The sequence below is a fragment of the Babylonia areolata genome, chromosome 4 (assembly GCF_041734735.1).
Source record: "Babylonia areolata isolate BAREFJ2019XMU chromosome 4, ASM4173473v1, whole genome shotgun sequence".
Taxonomy (NCBI): domain Eukaryota; kingdom Metazoa; phylum Mollusca; class Gastropoda; order Neogastropoda; family Buccinidae; genus Babylonia; species Babylonia areolata.
In genome coordinates, this window is record NC_134879.1 from 51,436,039 (window position 1) to 51,455,375 (window position 19,337).

The window sequence follows — 19,337 nt, forward strand, 5'->3', positions numbered from 1 at the left end:
ACACGCACGCGCACGCGCCCACACAGAAAAATTGCATCGATTTGCCATGTTGTGCTGTGTCCAAATAAAATTGTGTGTTGAACACTAGAGGCTTGCATTGAATAACCAGAAAGAATGCACAGGTCAAAACATAATGTTCATTTTATGCACATTCCGCATGCAAAGGCGCTGGAGATCAAAGGTAACAAATGAGAGAGAGAGAGAGAGACGAAACGAAACGAAACGAAACGAAACAAAACGAAAGTTTTGTTTAGTTTTGGCCACAGACCCCCCTAAAGGGGATCCAAATACGAATATGACATTTATAACGAACAAAAGACGAAAGGATGTACAAGCAAAAGTGAGTAGAGGTACTTCAATCAGTGTCAGTGCCAAAGTATTCAGAAACAAATATCTTATTCTTTAACAGCATCAGTGCACCTCTTAAAGGCTTTATATAAATATATGGATAGATTCTTCATTATATTGTTATTTTGGTTTGTCATCAGCAATGTTACATGAAAGAGACATGGATGAACGTAAAATTTTCTAGGAATGTAATCTAACCTGAGACCACACAAAGCTGGACAGCACAATAATATAAGCATTTCATCTTCTTTTTCAGTTTTACATAATGGACATGTCAAAGTGTTGGTAGAAATTTCATTGTACCGATGGCGATGAATTACCATATCAATATCAAGCAAGAATGCGTTTACATTTTCTACTCCTTGGTTAAGCCATACAAATCCAAAACCATTTCGGAACAAAAATTCTCGAACTCTTGAAACCCATGTATATTTACCATCCGAATCTAACCACATCAACACTTCATAAGCTTTTACTGGAAATCTGTTTGCGTCCATACGTAATATCTAAAGCCAATACCTAATTCAACGAGTAGACGAGCTGATATAAATAGGGTGACGTCCTGTTTCTCCGTAAACCAAGTATGTTTGATTTACACATAATGTGCAGCAAGCATTTTTAGCCCTATCTGCAATGTCTTCACAAGCAACTGCAAAACTGAGCTGAGTAGAAAAATATATACCAAGATATTTGTAACAATTAACAATCAACATTTTTTCACCATTGAGGAACCACCTCTCTCCAGCTGCTAAATAGCCACCTTTTCTACATACAACAATATTGCTCTATTCATATTGACTCTTAGCTTAAGCATATGTGCTGCAGAGTAAAGATTATTTAGCTGTGTTTAGAGACCAACTGGCGTCTCAGACAACAAAATGATATCATCTGCCAATAACAAAATAAACAATTCAATAAAATCAGGAGTTTAAGTAGCACCGTGTCGACCATTCTCAATTATTTCTAGTGCTAATTTATTTATGAACACAGAAAATAGGACAGGACTACATGCATCTCCTTGTTTAACACCTTTTGTACACATGACATAGTAAAGTCAGCATTACATCTTACTTTAGCTTCAACATTATTGTACATACTCTTAATACGTCTATATAATTTGCCCTTAATCCCGTTCTTTTGAAGTACTCACCAAAGCAGAGGTCTTGATACAGCTTTGAATCGAAAGCCTCTTCAAAATCAATGAATGCTGCATTAAATTTACGATTCAAGGAGAATTGTTTTTGTATTATTGCTAAAAGTGTGAACATCTGGTCGATTGTAGAATAGCCTTTTTTAAACCCAGCCTGATATTCCCCAGTAATGTTGTTTTGCTGAACCAACTCCTGAAGTGGACAATCAATAATTAAACTATACAGTTTGCTACTAACAGCACACAAAGATATTCCCCTGTAATTACCTGGGTCACTAACGTCTCCCTTTTTAAACAATGGTATTATGGTTGTTTCTGTCCAGTTTTCTGGATATAATCCTTTGTCAAAAAGTACATTAAAGAACTTAACTAAGAAAGTAACTACAGCATCACCACCATATTTAAGTGATTCACCAATGATTCCATTAGGTCCAGCAGGCTTTCTATTTTTAAGCTTTTGTATTGCCAGCAAAACCTCTTCTCTGGATATCTGACGATCAAGATAATTCATTTCATCATCATCATCACCATCACCACCAACACTATCACCATAACCACCAACACCACCATCTCCACCACCACCACCATCAATAACAGATTCTTCAATATTATCATCAGTATTTTCTTCTTTGTCAGTATCTTTTTCTAGAAGCTCTTTGAAATGATCACACCATTTATTAACAGTGATATCATTAGTTGTTTCGTTTAGCAAGTCTACATTCTTGATCAAGTCATTATATTTAACCCTTGCATCTATTCCCATTTGCCTTTTCATACATTCAGCTTGTTTTTTGATCAGTTAACAAAAGTACATAAGGCAGCATCAACGTCTTCGTCAATCAGAATAACAGCCCTTTCAAAAGTTGACACTGTAACTTTACTATTCACTTGATTATTAAATACATCCACATGTTCATCTTGCCACTCAAATTTCTCAACATACCCTGGTTTCCTGTGCTTATTTTCTCTGGGCGTTTGATTGTGTGAAAAATTATTTATATTTAGCTCTAGAGGTAAATGGTTAGATTCAATTCGTTCAGGCACATGAAGAGTACAAGATTGATACATCACAGCCAACACGTCACTTGAAGCTGTATAATAATCATTAACACTGTTTCCAGTATCAGATATGTATGTGAAATGATCTTGAAGGTCACCACTACATACACCATTTAAAACACACAAGCCCAGTGCCGTACACATATTCAATAAACATTTATCATATCTATTCAAACTATTGTCCTCAGAGCATCTATTGAAGCAGTCTTGCTTGCAATTTACTTGAAAGTTATAAACAGTTTCATCAACAGACACATACTGAGAAATATTAGACGTTCTACCACTGAGATCCCCAGACAAAAGTAAATGAATATCATACACAGAGAGTAATACATCTGTAACACAATCTTCTAAGTCAAATACCATTACCAATATCGAAAAAGGAGTAATATGGTGAGATTTCTGGTGGAACATAAGCACAAACGTTCAAAACATCTTCTGACAAACCAAGATTTTTACAAATCAAGAACATAATAGTTTTTGTTATCAGTGTGCACCTCTTGAACATATGGTAAAAACTCTTTTTTAATCAAGCATATAATACCTCCTGAACGACGCCCTTGTTTTGTTAACTGAACGGCAGGTTTACAAAAGACTGTGTGATTTCTGAAAGCAGTTGACTGCAACTTCTCCACAAACGTTTCAACAAGGCATATAATATCAAAAGACGAGACATACGAAACAAAATCATGGTAAAAAAAATTTTCGAAATCAAACCATTCACATTCCAGTGTAAGAATGACACGCGTTTCCTGTTCACCTCCGTGTCATTTACTTTGTGCCTACCACCTCTCATACCAACCTGAGCATTCTCACATAAATTTTCATTGAATAAATCACATCTGTTTTGGACAAATTCTGAACTGTAAGCTGAAGAATTATGGTTCGTGGAAATATGTTAATATTGCTTAATTACGAGGATAATAAAATCATCGTTCACGTCAAAGGTATCTTCGCAAACACTTAACGTCTCGTTAACATCATTTTTACCATTTGCTGTCACTGAATCTGTCACTGACTTGTTCGCGTGCACGTGGGAATCGTTTTTCCGTGCATAAATGACACTGCTGGCGTGAGCGCTACGGCGAGAGCCTGACATCAACGAATCAGTGTCACTTGCTATGGCTCGATCTGCACGTGAGTTTTCATCAGAACACTGGACGGAATACGGTGTCAAACCTTTAGATGTTCCCTCTACATTTAATTTACGATGGACATTTTACGTCCCTAGTTTGGGGTATCAACAGCTTTTCATGAACAGGCCGGCCGTTTTCCTAAGTTGCAGCTTTCAGTTTATCATCATGGTCAAAATAAAACTTTCCCGCCTCAATTATCAAGTGATCAAAAACCACAGATGGACAGAGAGAGAGAGAGAGACAGACAGACAGACAGACAGACAGACAGGGAAGTGGTAGATATAGATTTTCTGGAAACAACCGTGTTAGAGTTTCTGTCACTCACACGATGTCGGTGTATTTCTGAGCGGGGTCGATCTCCAACTCCGTGTGGGCAATCTCCAGTTCCCACTGCGAGCGGGTGCTCACAGCCGCCACACGACCTGAAAACAACAACAACAACAAACAAACAAACAAAAACAACAACAATAACAAACAGGAATGTGCCTCTGTGCTGTCTCTGCCTCGGCCTCTCTCTGTGTCTGTCTGTCGGTCTGTCTGTCTTGTGTCTGTGTCTGTGTCTCTGCCTCTGTCTGTCTCTGTGTCTGTCTGTTTGTTGTCTGACTCTGTGTCTGTCTCTCTGATTCTCTCTTCCTCTCACTCTCTCTCCACTCTGATGTACTGATGGAAGAGCGGCTCCATGAATATGTTACAAACGCGACTCTGTAATGCACTGTATGACAACACAGTACAATACAATTCCGCACCGTAACGCAGACACCAAAATCATATCACAACACAACACCGTCACTGCAGTCTAACGTAATACAATGTAATCAGTCAGTTTAAAAACAGCACACAATGCAAAGCAATAAAATGTAATGCAACACAATCAATACAGTGCAACAAATGCAATGTGATATATAACACAAGACAAGACGACGACACGATACGTGATAACGCTTGAAACGATACGACTCAATGCAATACACCACAGTTTGTTACACAACACTGCGACATAATACAATGCAGTGTAATGTAATACAATACAAAGTGACTTATTTTAAATATAATACAATGAGATTCGGGTGCCGATAAAGAATAATACCAATGTCCTGACAAACACTATTCTGAAGGACAAATCGGGTCATGTTTGACAGTTTGTGTGTGTAGTAGTAGTAGGAGTAGTAGTATCTGTTGTAGCAGTAGTAGTAGTAGTAGTAGCGGTGGTGGTGGTAGTAGTAGTAGTAGTAGTAGTCTTCAGTTTAACGTCTTTCCACTAACCTTCTTTGAGTTTGTTAAAAACACATTCGCAATAACTTTCAGTGAAGTCTGGTAAAAAACAACAACAAAAAAAACAAACAAAAACATTTTAGACTGACGTTTCAATATTACGTATTTGTGAGAAATAGGTGTGTCTGTGTGTGTGTGTGTACGTGTGTGTGTGTGTGCGTGTGTGTGTGTGTGTGTGTGTGTGTGTGTGTGTGTGCGCGTGTGCGTGCGTGCGTGCGTGCGTGCGAGGGTGTGTGTGTGTGTGTTTTAAACTTGACCATACTGTGGGTGGTGGAGGGAGGTAGGGTAGGCGTGAGGGAGAGGGCGTGCATTCAAAGGAGTGTTCATGAGGATGGGGCAAGTTTCTTCTTCCTCCCCGCCCCCCGACCCTTTCCCCTTGCCGTCACCCCGCTGTTTTAACTTCCACGCAAAGCTGGACAGCATGCAAACTCGGTTTTCTCAGCCTGTATTACAATATGTACACTTAGCCTCGGCATCCCCATTCTCCAGTCCAGTCAAAAAATATTGAGCACAGTACTCGGATATTCTCCAGGATCATGGTTTTCTAGTCTTTAGCAGGATTCATATCCTATTTTCAGTCCATCCAGCCCCAAGATTTGTGCTTGGCAAAGTATCCGTTTTTCACCGACGGACAGGGTGAAAAGGGACATTTGCGGAATACCTCAGTGAACCACAGATGCGAGGACATGCGTTCTTAATCCCAACGTTACGTACACAGTGTTGAAAGATATTCTCAGTAGCACTGGGAAGGGTGAGAAAGGGAGAGGGGTGCAGGGGGTCATGAAAAAAAGCGTCCTTCCGAGAAACCACAATTCAATGAAGCTTTTTTTCTTTCTTCCGCTGCGTTTCAGAGACATTATCATCTCCACACCGCTTACCCTGACAGCCCACAAATGTTTTTTTCCGAAGTCCAAGTTCCAGCATTGCACAATAAACCCTCAATATTAAGCTGTCATGCCTGAGGAGAAGACGAACATAACAAATTTTGTTTTTTTCTAGATTACATGGAAATGAATAAATCAGTAGAAAAATAATTGATAACATAAGCTTGAGACTGTCAATCATTTTTCAACAAATATAAAACACAGATGTTTTTGGATTTTTTATTTTTAACAGAATCAAAGCAGCGTTATCTACTGTACACCCTCCTGCAGAAGAATAACACATCATCGTAACAGAAAAAGAGGAAGTTCATGATAATTTCAACAAGACCTGCCGATTGTCGCGACGTTCACATTAATTAATTAACAACAAAATATTCACAACGTCGACATTCATGTTCATAAAAATCGACACTGACGACGGCAACGACGTGCACCTATTCGTTCATGCACTTACCATCTATGTTGTTGTTGACGACATTGGTGACGTTTTTGATCACGACTGTGAAGTTGGCGGAAGTCTCCGTGCTCCAGCTGCCGAAGATGGTAGGGTCTCCCGTGCTGCTGATCCTCTGCAGACGCCAGTGGCGCGTGGGACTGCCCACGTCTGCCTCGTTACATCCAGGTCCGCAGGGTCCGTGACCCAGAACCCAGCCCGTGATCACTGTCACGTACACCTGCACATGCGCGCGCGCGCATACAAACGCATAGGCACGCACGCACACAGACATCATCATGAAATATTTTGTGCCAAAGTAACGTACGTTAATTGTGTTGTACTGACAACCACCACCACCACCACACACACACACACACACACACACGCGCGCGCGCGCGCGCGCTTCCACGGACACATACAACCACAACCACACACACACACACACACGCACGCTTGACATACGCTCAAGAGGTATTCTTCAGTGCTCCACTGCATTTGTTAAAGAAACTGCAAAGCATTGATTGTAAGGCTTATAAGCTCGCTCTCAGTGTGCCCATTCTTACATCAAATTTAGGGACTTACAGAGAAGCAGGTGTTTTATCTCTTGATGAACAAAGGAAAGCTTCAGCCGCGAAATTCGTTATCAAATCTTTCGCATATGAAACCTTTTCAAAAGAAGAAGCTAATTTGAGTTCACAAAAAGATTTTGCTAAAAGAGCTAAGACGATACAGTCTATGACATCCATTAATACATTTGCATCATATATCATTAGTGCTACGGAATCAGAAGACAAGCAAATTGCAAAAATACCTACTTTTTCACCAGTCGCTGAATGGGAGCAGTGTAAAGCTACCTTTGACATGGATTATACAGATTTATCCAAGAACCAGTCACCATTTTTGTTAAAACCTGAAGTGCTCTCCCATATAGAAAATCAATATTCAGATTATCTAAAAATATACACAGACGGATCTGTTCTAGAAGATGGTAATCCAGGAGCGGCTTTTGTAATTCCTTCATTCAGAATAGAAAAATTATACTATATTGGTAGACAATATTCCATTTTCACAGCTGAACTTATAGCCATACTTATGGCCTTAAATTATATTTCAGACATTCCGAAAACTGTAAGTGAAATTTTATTATGTGTAGACTCAAAGTCAGTACTACAAGCTATAGAATCTTCAAATTCAAAGAAGCGAATTGAGATAACAATGGAAATAAAACATATTCACCAACTGACAAAACAGGGCATTAAAAAAACCTTTCTGTTGGGTACCTTCACACTGTGGAATATCTTCAAATGAGTGGGTAGACCAAGCAGCTAGAAGAGCAGCACGTAATTTCGAAGGCGCAGTACAACTTGACATCCAGTTAGATCTACAGGAATGCATTAGTTGTATAGAAAATGTATCTAGAAATCGATTTCAGAAATTACTTATAGATTCAAATAATCAATATTACCACTGTTGTGTAAACACAAAGAATACAGCTAATCCCAAACATTTTCTAAATTTGACACCAGCAGCACATTCAAGGCAAATTACTAGTCTAATGTACAGAATTCGTTTAAATGCCTTTTGTACAAAATTTTCTAAAAATATAAAATGTATATGCGGTAAGCAAATAACTGTAAGCCATCTACTCATTCATTGTCCGAGCATAAGACCGTTAATTCAAAAAAATGTAGTTGATGACTTTTCTTCCAATATTTTATTAGCCACTGAAAAGATTTTGAATGATTATTCATTGCTTAGAATGTTTTCAGAAATTTTAAACTCCAGTCCAGTTGGTATCCTCCTTTGATGTATTATGATTAATGTTATTTATATTTACATTGTTGTAGGTTAATACTTGTTGATATGCATATACATATTCTGCCTCCCATGACACATCATTCAATACACACCACAATCTCTTTAGACTTTTTCTTATAATAATAATTATACATTTCCTCTGATACATAACATGAACACTTTTTTACACTAATATTCACATGCATTCCCTTTCCTTTATCCACTACTTTACTCCTTTCCGTCTAAAAACACTTATAGTGAATAGACGTTAAACTGAAGACTCCCACATGAGCAGGATCTAACAGGACAGTGATTCCAGTCCAAATGCCTGAAGTCATCCTGCTTCTCTGATGGGATGAGAGAAGTGTCAACCAGCTTAGCATCAAGTTGCCCCATGAATACGTCCACATAATCACATGAATGTGGTGGTCTCATTGCCGTTCCATGGTCTGGTGTGGCAAATGTGGTAGTCCCTTCGTGCACTGTGTACTGACAGGCGTTGTAATCCAGTGAAATTTGCAGTGCCTCCACAATGCACTGAATTGGTAAATTCAATGGACTGGTACTTCTCTAACATCTGGCGAGTAGGAGGTATTCCCATTTTGTTGTTAACATTTGGGAATAGAGAAATAACATCACATACTGCAAAACAAGCGTTTTCTGGCAGTGGGGCTACTGCGTCGTTGATGAAGAGTAGTTTAGCAAGAAATTCTTTGCTGTCCAACACTTGGTACGGTAGATGAGAGACCAGATGGGACATGGCCTGTTGCACAATTTTTGATATATGTTGTGTAGGTGTACCACATCTGGATAACAAAAGACGTGTTGGGTAGGGCGGTGGTTTGTGTATTTTGATTATAAGTTTGTAATTCCCAGGTCTCGTTTCCTCGAGGTCGGTTACATGTTTGATTATGACTTCTTCCAGGTGTCCTTGGGACTTCCACTTATCCGCCCAAGTCTTGATAACTCTGCAAGTGTTGTCCGTTGGGTTAACTGGAATGATGTCATAGTTATCAGGGTTTTTTTTGTTCCTCAAGGACCAAACTGTCGTCTTTATCCAGAGGAGTGATGACAGTGTTGCCTGATTTGTCGGCAAACCTACATGCAACATTGTGAGTAAGTGGTAGTCTCCTTAGTTCTTTAAGAGCATGCCGTTGTCCTGAAGTCATCTTTTGTCTGTGGCAATGAAATCTGATGTGCATTTCTCAATGGATAACTCAAGGGTTGTATTTGAGCGGGGTGCATGTCTCTTTCTTGTTTGATACCTAGGCCTCTTAATAAAGTCTCTATCTGTGTCTTAATCTTTAGTTGAGACCATGAGTTCCTTTGGTGTGGGAATAAAGGCATCAGGGAGATGGCAGACTGAAATTTGATCTGATGTGAGTTTGAAGTCATCTAGTATAATTGGGTGCAGAACTTTGAAATCTTCAGTGAAGACTTGTGGTTTCTGATCACAGGAAATTTATTCACGTATGTATGCATGCAAACATATTGACTGGCGCTTCATCAATCAAATCAAAAGAAATTACTGTTGAATATTTTTTTCTTTGCAATAAAATCGTTTCCTTTTGGCTGGACCCTTCATGAGTGTAATTGCTAGATATCTCTCAGACAACGTTCGACCGTGGAGCAGTCGGACAAATCCAGCTGCTATCAACAAAATACATGGCACTTTACAAACAAAAGAAGCGTTTTGCTGATTTAGATCTGTCTAACGTAGCAGGCAGATCTATATATGGATTAATGTACGTTTTGTGTGGAGGTCTCCACTAATCTAGAAATAGATCCACTCTATTTTAAGATCAGTGTCTAAAAATGGGAGGTCTCTGGTATGATGTACAAAGTGAATACCAAATGGCCAAGTGATCTTCTCAAATGGCACGATTTGTTTCCTTACTTTGTCAAAAGTGCCGATCGGATCGGCTTTTCGTTAAACGTACATGCTAATCGGCACCGAAGCTAGGTTACAGTCTAAGTCTCAAGGCGTAAAGACTCTCCAGATTAGGGTAATTAGGTCTCATTAATCAGCAGATGACCCACTGCACCACTGCAGATCCATGCGATAAAATTTGAGTGGTGGTCTACATTCTGACGCTATTTTTCATGCAGTGAGGGTTGAAGCCTTGAGAAGTTCGACCAATCGCTAAATACATTACTCTCATGTCAAGGTCAAACTCTGAGTTGAACAATTTAATCTGCCAATTATCACGTGCATCAATCAACATCGCGCACGTTAAACTCAACTCTGCCACGCTCTCCTATCAAATCCCTCTCCCGCGAAGCCATTTTCAAATGCGTTATCCTTTATAATACATCGTCAGATCCGATTTAACAAGGATTTCCTAAGCCTTGATTATAATGCCACGTATTAATTTTATTTATTCATCAGTGTCAAGGGAGCACAGAACTGTTTAACGTGCTTTACACTAGATCCAAACCTTGTGAGGAACAGGCGAGACTGAGCTGAATAGATGCCAGAAATGTGTCGAACTTAAGAGGACAGGATAATTAGAGTACTCCAAGTCGTGGAGGTGGCTGAGCAGCCATATGCGTGGGAGGAGGCATGCGAGACTCTGCGGCCCGTCTCCTAGGTAACGCATCGGACAGCAGTGAGGTCCACGCACGGTGTGAGAAAGGAATAGGCTTTCGGGCACCAGGGTGGACGAGCTTGTGTTGAGGCGGTTGGGCAGTAACTAGGAAGCTGAATACTGAAGGGTGGAATGTTGCAGTTCCCAACCTCAGGAATAAAGAGAGTTGATACATTTTAACCAATAGAATTGGAGATAATTAAACTTTCCCTTTAATAATATTACATCTAAATATGAAGATTTGTTGCTGCTGTCAGGCGGAAGCAGATATAAATGCATATGAAGTTTATAGTGAATTCGTGTGCAAGAGTCTTGTGCCTTCTTTGTTGGAAAAACATGGATAAAAGTAGCCACTCAGGCGCGGGGGGTGACTTCTGGTTAAGACTCCTAGAGCGAGAGGCTTGTGAAAGAGACAAGTGAGGTTCTACAGACCTGTGCGAAAAGGACATTCCAGACCGTCCGATTCTAGGAGCCAGCTACAGTCGGCAAGGAACGTGACTGTTGGGGCAGAACTGTGTTGTGAATGTGCGGATGGAAACCTGTCCAGGTGAGGGAGTAGATTATCCCGGGATTAGGATTATAATTTGGATGTTTCATACTTTTGAAATTCCATGTTGTGTAGAGCTTTTGATTTGACGTGTGTAAATTATGATTACTTCAGATCAGTATATAAAGTGTATATATGTATACTGTGTCCTCGGCTATGTGAAAGAGGAATGAATGCGCAGTGATTGATTGAGCGCACAGATGTGTGCTTGATTGAGAATCGAACCAAACCTGTGAGCTAACCCGTACAACAAAACAAATTCACTTAATTAAAGAAAACTAAATACACTTTTTCCCTCAACCTGGACAATCAGTCGCAATACAGCCTCTCTGAACTGAAACTATTAGCACTTCGTCGTCTGTTATAACGTTCACAAAAAAGATGGGTGACAGCGACTGAAAATCGTGCACAAGCTCAGTCCTTGTGACCTAACAGCAAAAAGCTGTTTGTGCATGCCACACACACAGAACTGTTGGACATGGCCTGTACACACACGTCTGACCTCGTGCAGACAAGAAAAGAAAGGATTTTGCCACGCGCACATGCATCTTCAGCTATCATTTGCAGAGCCTGATTGTGTGCAGAATGAACTGAATTGACAAACCTTGCTCGGGTCGATAAATCTGTAGCTCATCGTGCCGCTGATGAAAATAACTTCATTGGAGCTGACTGGTGTTGCCACTGTGATCGTCAGGCACAACGACGTCATCATCAAAGGAAAGAACAGCGCTCGCTTGGCGTCCATGTCGACGGTATCGAGATTCCAATGTCTGTTGAGAAGACAAAGCAATGATAAAAATAATAAGGATGAGAAGAAGAAGTGGTACATGAAAAATAATGTGTTCCTATACCTCTCTCGCTCTCGCTGTTTGTGTGTGTGTGTGTGTGTGCGCGCGCGCGCGCGCGTGCAGACCTTGGCCTACCCATGCAGTTTACTTTTCCCCCCGAAACTAGCAACTTCACACCCTGATTTCTGTTTTCTTTTCTTGTTTAGTTAAAGATTGGTTGTCAGATTACTTGTTTACTCGCTTAACTTTGGTGATTAGTTTCGTTTGCTTTCCGTCTGTCTGGTATCGTTAAAAACTGGAAAACAAGACAAAATACGTTTCATCTTCCTCAAATTCTTTCCATAATGGAAAATAGAAATTTATATCACGAAATTATCTGAATCTATTATAATATACAGTTAGATCTTACACACTAAACTCAAATGTAGTCCAAATATATCGAAGGTTTTTATTCGAAATATGTAAGATATATATGGTTTTACTTCATGTGTCTTCTGCAATCAGTCTGAATAATTCTGCTTTTATCATTTTTATCATGTGCAATGAAATAACTGTTGTCGGAAAACATAGGAACTCTTCCGACACCTTTGATAAATCACATATGACGAAAACCATATTCACACAAGCGTTCACTTACATCTAATAATCCATAGACCACAAACAAAATTACACACACACTCATGCAGTCGAGGGAAAAAAGGTTACAAAGGGAGATTTTTTTTAAAGTCAGTCATCATATACTACTCACACACAGACGAACTAGGACATCATTAAGACAACCAAACATTATCATAAGAAAAAATAACCCACAAAAAGACAAACACAGTTATTGACTTGAAGAAAATAAATCAGATATTGTGATGTGTTACCTGTTTATTTAGGTTCTTAAAAAGGAAAGTTTTGTAAGCTGATTCAAATGAGCTGATACTGCTTTTATTATTTATATATATATATATATATATATCTGTGTGTGTGTGTGTGTGTGTGTGTGTGTGTGTGAGAGAGAGAGAGAGAGAGAGAGAGAGAGAGGTGGTATAGGGGGAAGAGGAAGTGACAGATAAAATTGTAGAGACAAAGAACGTCAGGAAGGATAGGACAGCGAGACTGAAGGAGATATACACAATGAACAAGGGAACTAGCATACCAATTTACATATAGGGAGACCAATATATATATATATATATATATATATATATATATATATATATATGTATATATATATATATATATATATATATATATAAATTAAACTCCGACAATTATCGAGTAAAAGCTCTTAACTTACTTAGTAATCTTTTCGTCAAATGTTAAAGCATTTGACAGTTTTGTATCACGCTCTCAAGCTAAACATGCATCAAATAGATATAAATGGAAATTGGTATAAAGAGATTCAAAACGTGTATGAAAATGCCACAGCTTGCACGAGAACTGACACAATATTTGCTTCTGGAAAACACATCTTAAAGGGAGTTCTGCAAAGAAACATATTATTCAATATCTTTATCAAGGATCTCCCGGAATGGTTGGGCGCTACTGACTCATCGCCACGACAAAAATTACATTATTTCATGCTTATTGTGTATTGATGACTCTGTAATTTTTATCCACAACAAAGACAGTACTACAAAACAAAGAAGATAAACTAAAAATATATAGCAAAAACTAGTACCTAATAATCAACATAGAAAAAACGATTCCAACTTGCCAGTCCTTTTCACACTTGGAAATGAAATAACCCAGAAAACTGACCGATGCTAGTATATTTATACAGTTTTAAAGGTTAAAAGCTTAACCAAGGCTGTTTTTGATGCTTTATTTTTTATTAAAATTTTTTTTTTCAGTTTTAAAGGTTAAAAAAATGAACCAAGACTATTTTTTATGCTTCCACACAGTTCTAACTGTTAAAAGTATAACCTAGTTGGGTTTTTTATGCATCTTCACAGTTTTAAAGGTTTAACGTTCAACCAAAGACTGCTTTTTTTCCCCAAATGTTTCCTCCATTTTTTAATGGGAAACGAAGACATCTGGCTTGGAGTCATTATTACACATACACGCACACGCACACGCACACACACACACACACACACACACGTGTGTGTGTGTATGTGCGCGCGCGCACGCTGCTAATTTTCGATTCGCTTGTCTAGTATATATTGATAGATAAAACTGAGATTTGGTTCCCATGTGCTGAAACCATAATAATAGTTTATCAATAATAGGAATATCTGGTTTCTTTGAAAATTGTCTTTCTTCGGAATATGCGCAGATACATATAAAATATTGTAAACTACTTCTAAGGGTACATTCTAAAACAATGAATCTGCCTCCTCTAGCAATATCAGGCTGATTTCAAATTGGAATACAAATCGCATGCAGTGTTCTCAGTCAATCATATTCTAGATGTACAAAAATATAGCTATGTCAAAACTGAGTGTATCCATGTCAAACCATCCAGGTACATTTGGAAATCCTTGGCTATTATTCGTCAAAATCATTCTTTACCTTGTAGGACTATGTCATGTTTGGATAAATAAGTCAACATTTTGAAACAAGAGGCTTAAATTAACTGTATTTAAGTAATTGAAAACAGATACACTCAGTTTTGGAAACAGAGAAAAACCGAATACAGTCAGACTCTTACAACAGATTAAAAGAAACTATTATCGAATACAAAATCTTTAACTAATAACATTAATCCTGCTCACAAAAGGACTCATAGTAAACTCACTTAGCGCCCACGACTTGAATATTGAACAAGAAAGATTTACAAACATTCAAAGAGAAAAAGATCATGTAATGTGTGTGAAGCTGTTGAAGATGAAATCAGTTTCCTAAATTCATGTATATTGTTTCAGACTTGCGAAACAAGCTCATCATGATCGTACTGCTGTCTGCTCAAGTACAAAATGTAATCAAACGAAAGACAGTGGACAACAATCTGAAACCAAGTGACTGCATTGCGACGACTGCCAAGAAATAACGCGTGCGTCTCACATGACAATTTCTTTGGTCCTTTTGTTATTCTCTTGTGTCAAAACAAAAAAACTAAAGTTTATATAAAACACACACACACACACACACACACACTCACACTCACCAGGTTATCCTGACTCCACTGTGGGTGTCCGGCTGTGAAGGATGAACTTCACGTGTACGACGCTGGTCAGCTCAAAGTCTGTAGAGGTGATGCTGGCGGGTAAACACTACCGGTGGAAGGAGAGTACGAAGCCATTTATTACTCCCCGGGTAATCCCTTGTTTGACAAACGGTACAGCGCTACCAATGGCTGCGTTTAAAAGGGGTGATCACTCTGTGGGTTGGGAGGAGGATCGGAGAGGTGGCATGGTAACTCAAATTTACCAAAATTGCATGTGATCGATAAAAATAATGCATAGAGCATTTGTCGTGTAATTTTGGAGAAAAAAAATTCTTCCCTCTCCCCTCCTTTGTAAATTATCAAATGTCTGGTATGCTTTTGAGAAATATTACAAATAAGTCTCCTGAAATTATGGTTCCTTTATTCAAAGCTTTAGTTAGGCCCATAATTGAATACGGGAAGTCGGTATGGTGCCCCTACTTAAAAAAACAACAACAACAAAACAACACATAAATATGATTGAAGGCGTTCAACGCAGATGTACTAAGTGTATAACTGGTACTGGAGATCTTGGTTATGAGGAGCACATAGCTCTATTTAAACTGCCCAGTCTAGAATTTAGGCGACCAAGAGGTAATCTCATTGAAGTATTCAAGATCATGCACAATATTTATTATCTCTGCACTACCTCTTCCCTGTTCACCTTGGCTAAATTTGATAAGGCTCGAGGGCACAACTTCAAACTTAACAAGACAAACTTTGTTACTAACCAGTTCCACAATTTTTTTACTAACCGTATCATTAATCTGTGGAATAACCTTTCCTCTGACACCATCAATGCACCATCAGTAAACACCTTCAAAAACCAAATTGACAAAACTTTTAAGGACCATGTATTTTCCATCGATTTAAATATTTATTGAGTCAGAAATAAATGTAGTAAACACTATGCCTGATTAAACCTTGGAACAGTTAACTATACAGTGATCCAAAAGCACATTAATGGACATTATTACGAGGGCAAAAGGCTTCTAGCCTATAGCCGAATATTTCTGTGATTCTGTGATAATATTTTTAGATAGAAATTTGGGAATTGTCTCTTTGCTAACCTATGCTTATTATCTACCATATTCATGCGCAGATATGGTCGCAATTTTATATTGCGCTTCTCGTCTCATTTAAGTATTCCTTGCAAAACAAATCGAATCTAAGAGCTCGAACTTTGAGTATTTTAAGCCATTTATACTTTTTTCGGTACTTTCGGTTATTTTTCATGCTTGATTGTTTTGATTTGTTTGTTTTCAAAACTGCTATGATGTAAAATGTACGTTTAAAACATATTGTGGTGTAATGTTGAAGCCTTTTCTGTGCTTGGTGTGGTAACACCGTGTTTTGTTTACTATCACTCACGTTTCTCTGGACTAAATGGCACCAACTGTGGACATGACTTTCCTTTTATCCCTTTACAGTACCGCCTAAAATCTTCCGTTGACTCTTACGTCGTTTACGCAAAGTGCGGAGAGCTCACTTCGTTACATCCTTAACAGAGTTTGTAGCAAAACCCAGTGAGTGGTTCTAATCTGAGATTAATATTCATTTCAGTATTTTTTTGTATTGTTTTGTTAGGATTAAGTTTCTCTTATCATTTTGAACAGATGCGAAATGCGGTGGAGGACATGCTGCGATACAAAACATGCGACACTGTACTCGATGCAATGCGTTAGCTGCAACATGGTGTGCTGTGCGGCATAGTGCGCGGTACGAAGCGCGAGATTTGATACTGTGCGCAATGCTATATCCAAGACGCGATGTGGTGCGCTATGTGCACGAGACAGATATATGATATTATGCGCGACGCGCAAGATGCGATATGATGTGCAATGCGTGACATGCGATGCCCGACAAGCGATATTTCAGCGCGATCCGCCAGATACGTTATGGTACGCGGTGCGTGAATGCGATGCTCGGGATGCGATGTGACTGATGCCAAGTGGAGTGGAATTTAACAAAGTAGTGGCTGACGTCCTTATGGTCAAGTTTTTCAGGGCTGTAGTCTCAGGCGATGGAACTGTGTGAGATGTCTTTATATACTTTGTCCAGTCAGTAAAAGGCGTGGCCACCGTTTGGTGCTATACATGGACTGCACGAAGGTCTACAGTGTCCCGGGGGAAAGCCGCTCACTCCTGTACTAAGAAACTGATTATTCCAGCAGTGTTTCCTCAAACATCGACCCAGGAACGGGTGATTTCAGCAGTGTTTCCTGAAACATCGACCCGGGAACGGGTGATTTCAGCAGTGTTTCCTCAAACATGGACCCAAGAATCGGTGATTTCAGCAGTGTTTCCTCAAACGACGACCCAGGAACCGGTGATTTCAGCAGTGTTTCTTCAAACATCGACCCAGGAACGGGTGATTTCAGCAGTGTTTCCTGAAACATCGACCCGGGAACGGGTGATTTCAGCAGTGTTTCCTCATACATTGACCCAGGAACGGGTGATTTCAGCAGTGTTTCCTCAAACATCGACCCAAGAGTCCCACATAAGTTCAATGGGGGTCAGACCAGCTGGACGTGACGAAAACTGCATCCTGTGAATCCCCTGTGCACGGTATGGGCACAGTGCAGACGGGCATTGTCATCTTGTCGAGTGGCCACGGGACCAATAGTCTGCACAGTTGATGGGTTAGAGAGCCGGCAATAGGTGTGCGGCCAGTGTGCCCATGGATTTCCCATGGTTTGAGTCTTATCATTATCATCATCATCACCATCATCATCATTATCATTAATATCCATCTATCTAGTTTTTTTTCATGTTTTGGCGACATTGGAAACAAACTGCCCACAGTTTAGTGTGTAATTTTGCATTCTAATCACTATTTGTAATTATTTGGCGTGTAGTTTTACAGGACAGTGGCAGAAGAAATTCCCATTTGACCTTGTGTATTAACTGGTACAATTAACAGCATTAAGTTTACCACGGCTGCTGTTACTACTACTTGTGTTACTGTAACTTCGCCTACTGCTGCTGTTCTTCTATTACCACTAATACTGCTCCTGTTGTTACTCCTCCTGCTGGTGCCACTACTTCTGCTTCTGCAGCTACTTCTGCTTCTAGCGCCACTGCTACTATCACTGCTGCAGAAACTGCAGCTGTTCCACTACCATGACCGCTGGTGCACTGTTGTGACTATCGCTACTGCTACTACCACTACTGCCGACGCCATTACTACTGATATATGATAGTCAGTCGTGTTCGACTATGACCATCGGAACAGCAGAGGAGGCATCTGCTGTTCCGACTATTTGGGCTAGAATTTGATTATAGTGGAGAGTGTCTTGCCCAAGTACATCCCCACTCTCTCGCCCAAGAGGGTTTTAGGACAGTCAGCGTTGGATGGTTCCCAAAGGCCAACTAGCCCACAAGGCTGCAGCACTAAGAGCCAGTGCAATTTTGCCTCCTAGTTTGAGAGTCATAGTCCTTCACAAAAGACTAAGCTGTAAATGGTTTCCCATTGACTGGAGAAACCGTTGATAATACAGCTCTCACTTTGCTACTGATACTGTTCCTGCTATTGCTGCTGCTACTACAACTACTTCTAAAGCGTTAGTCTGATCATTATTATATGCATCTTTTTCATGGAAGTGTCCATCCAAAAACAAACAAACAAAAACAACAAGAACAACATACGAAAAAAACGTCGACTACCAAACGACAAAGACACCTGCAAACTCAGTAACCTTCTTTGTAGGAAAAGTAAAACCCTACAGAAGCTACTAACGAACCGTTTATATGTCATTTGCACTTCATGGTTTGAAACTGAATAAAACCTGGGAGAATGGCAGAAGAAGAACCATTAAAGGTCATAGACACTTCATGGTTTGAAACCTAATAAACCCCAGGAGAAAGGGAGAAGGAGGAAGGGGGAGAGGTGACAGGATAGAGGAAGGAGGGGAGGGGGTCACTCAAGGACATGGGGACGTGAGGCGAGTCTGGGGAAGGGGTGCATTGTGGGAGTGGGTGGTGGTTTTAATCTTATGCACTTTTCTTCCCATGGGCCAGACAGCCGCTTTCGTGCAGGACCACCGAATGCTGGAGTTGCTGGGAAACGTCAGGGCTTGCGGAAAATGTGTGCGACTGTCTTTCATTTTTAGTTGGAGTGTGTGTGTGTGTGTGTGTGTGTGTGTGTGTGTGTGTGCGCGCGAACGCGCGACTTTCATTTTCAGTATGTGTGTGGGC

At 39.7% G+C, this 19,337-nt stretch overlaps 1 protein-coding gene across 1 annotated transcript in view; it reads right to left on the minus strand.

Annotated features, from left to right (window-relative positions):
* The window catches only part of LOC143281481 (uncharacterized), a 24,114-nt gene extending 12,152 nt beyond the window's left edge, over positions 1-11,962 (minus strand). The window contains exons 1-4 of the mRNA XM_076586690.1: positions 11,822-11,962; positions 8,726-8,845; positions 6,304-6,523; positions 4,019-4,115 (exon numbers count right to left, since the gene is read on the minus strand). Coding sequence (XP_076442805.1) covers positions 4,019-4,115; positions 6,304-6,523; positions 8,726-8,845; positions 11,822-11,962 — 578 coding nt within the window. The remainder of the gene's footprint in view (positions 1-4,018; positions 4,116-6,303; positions 6,524-8,725; positions 8,846-11,821) is intronic.
* Positions 11,963-19,337: the final 7,375 nt, after the last annotated feature.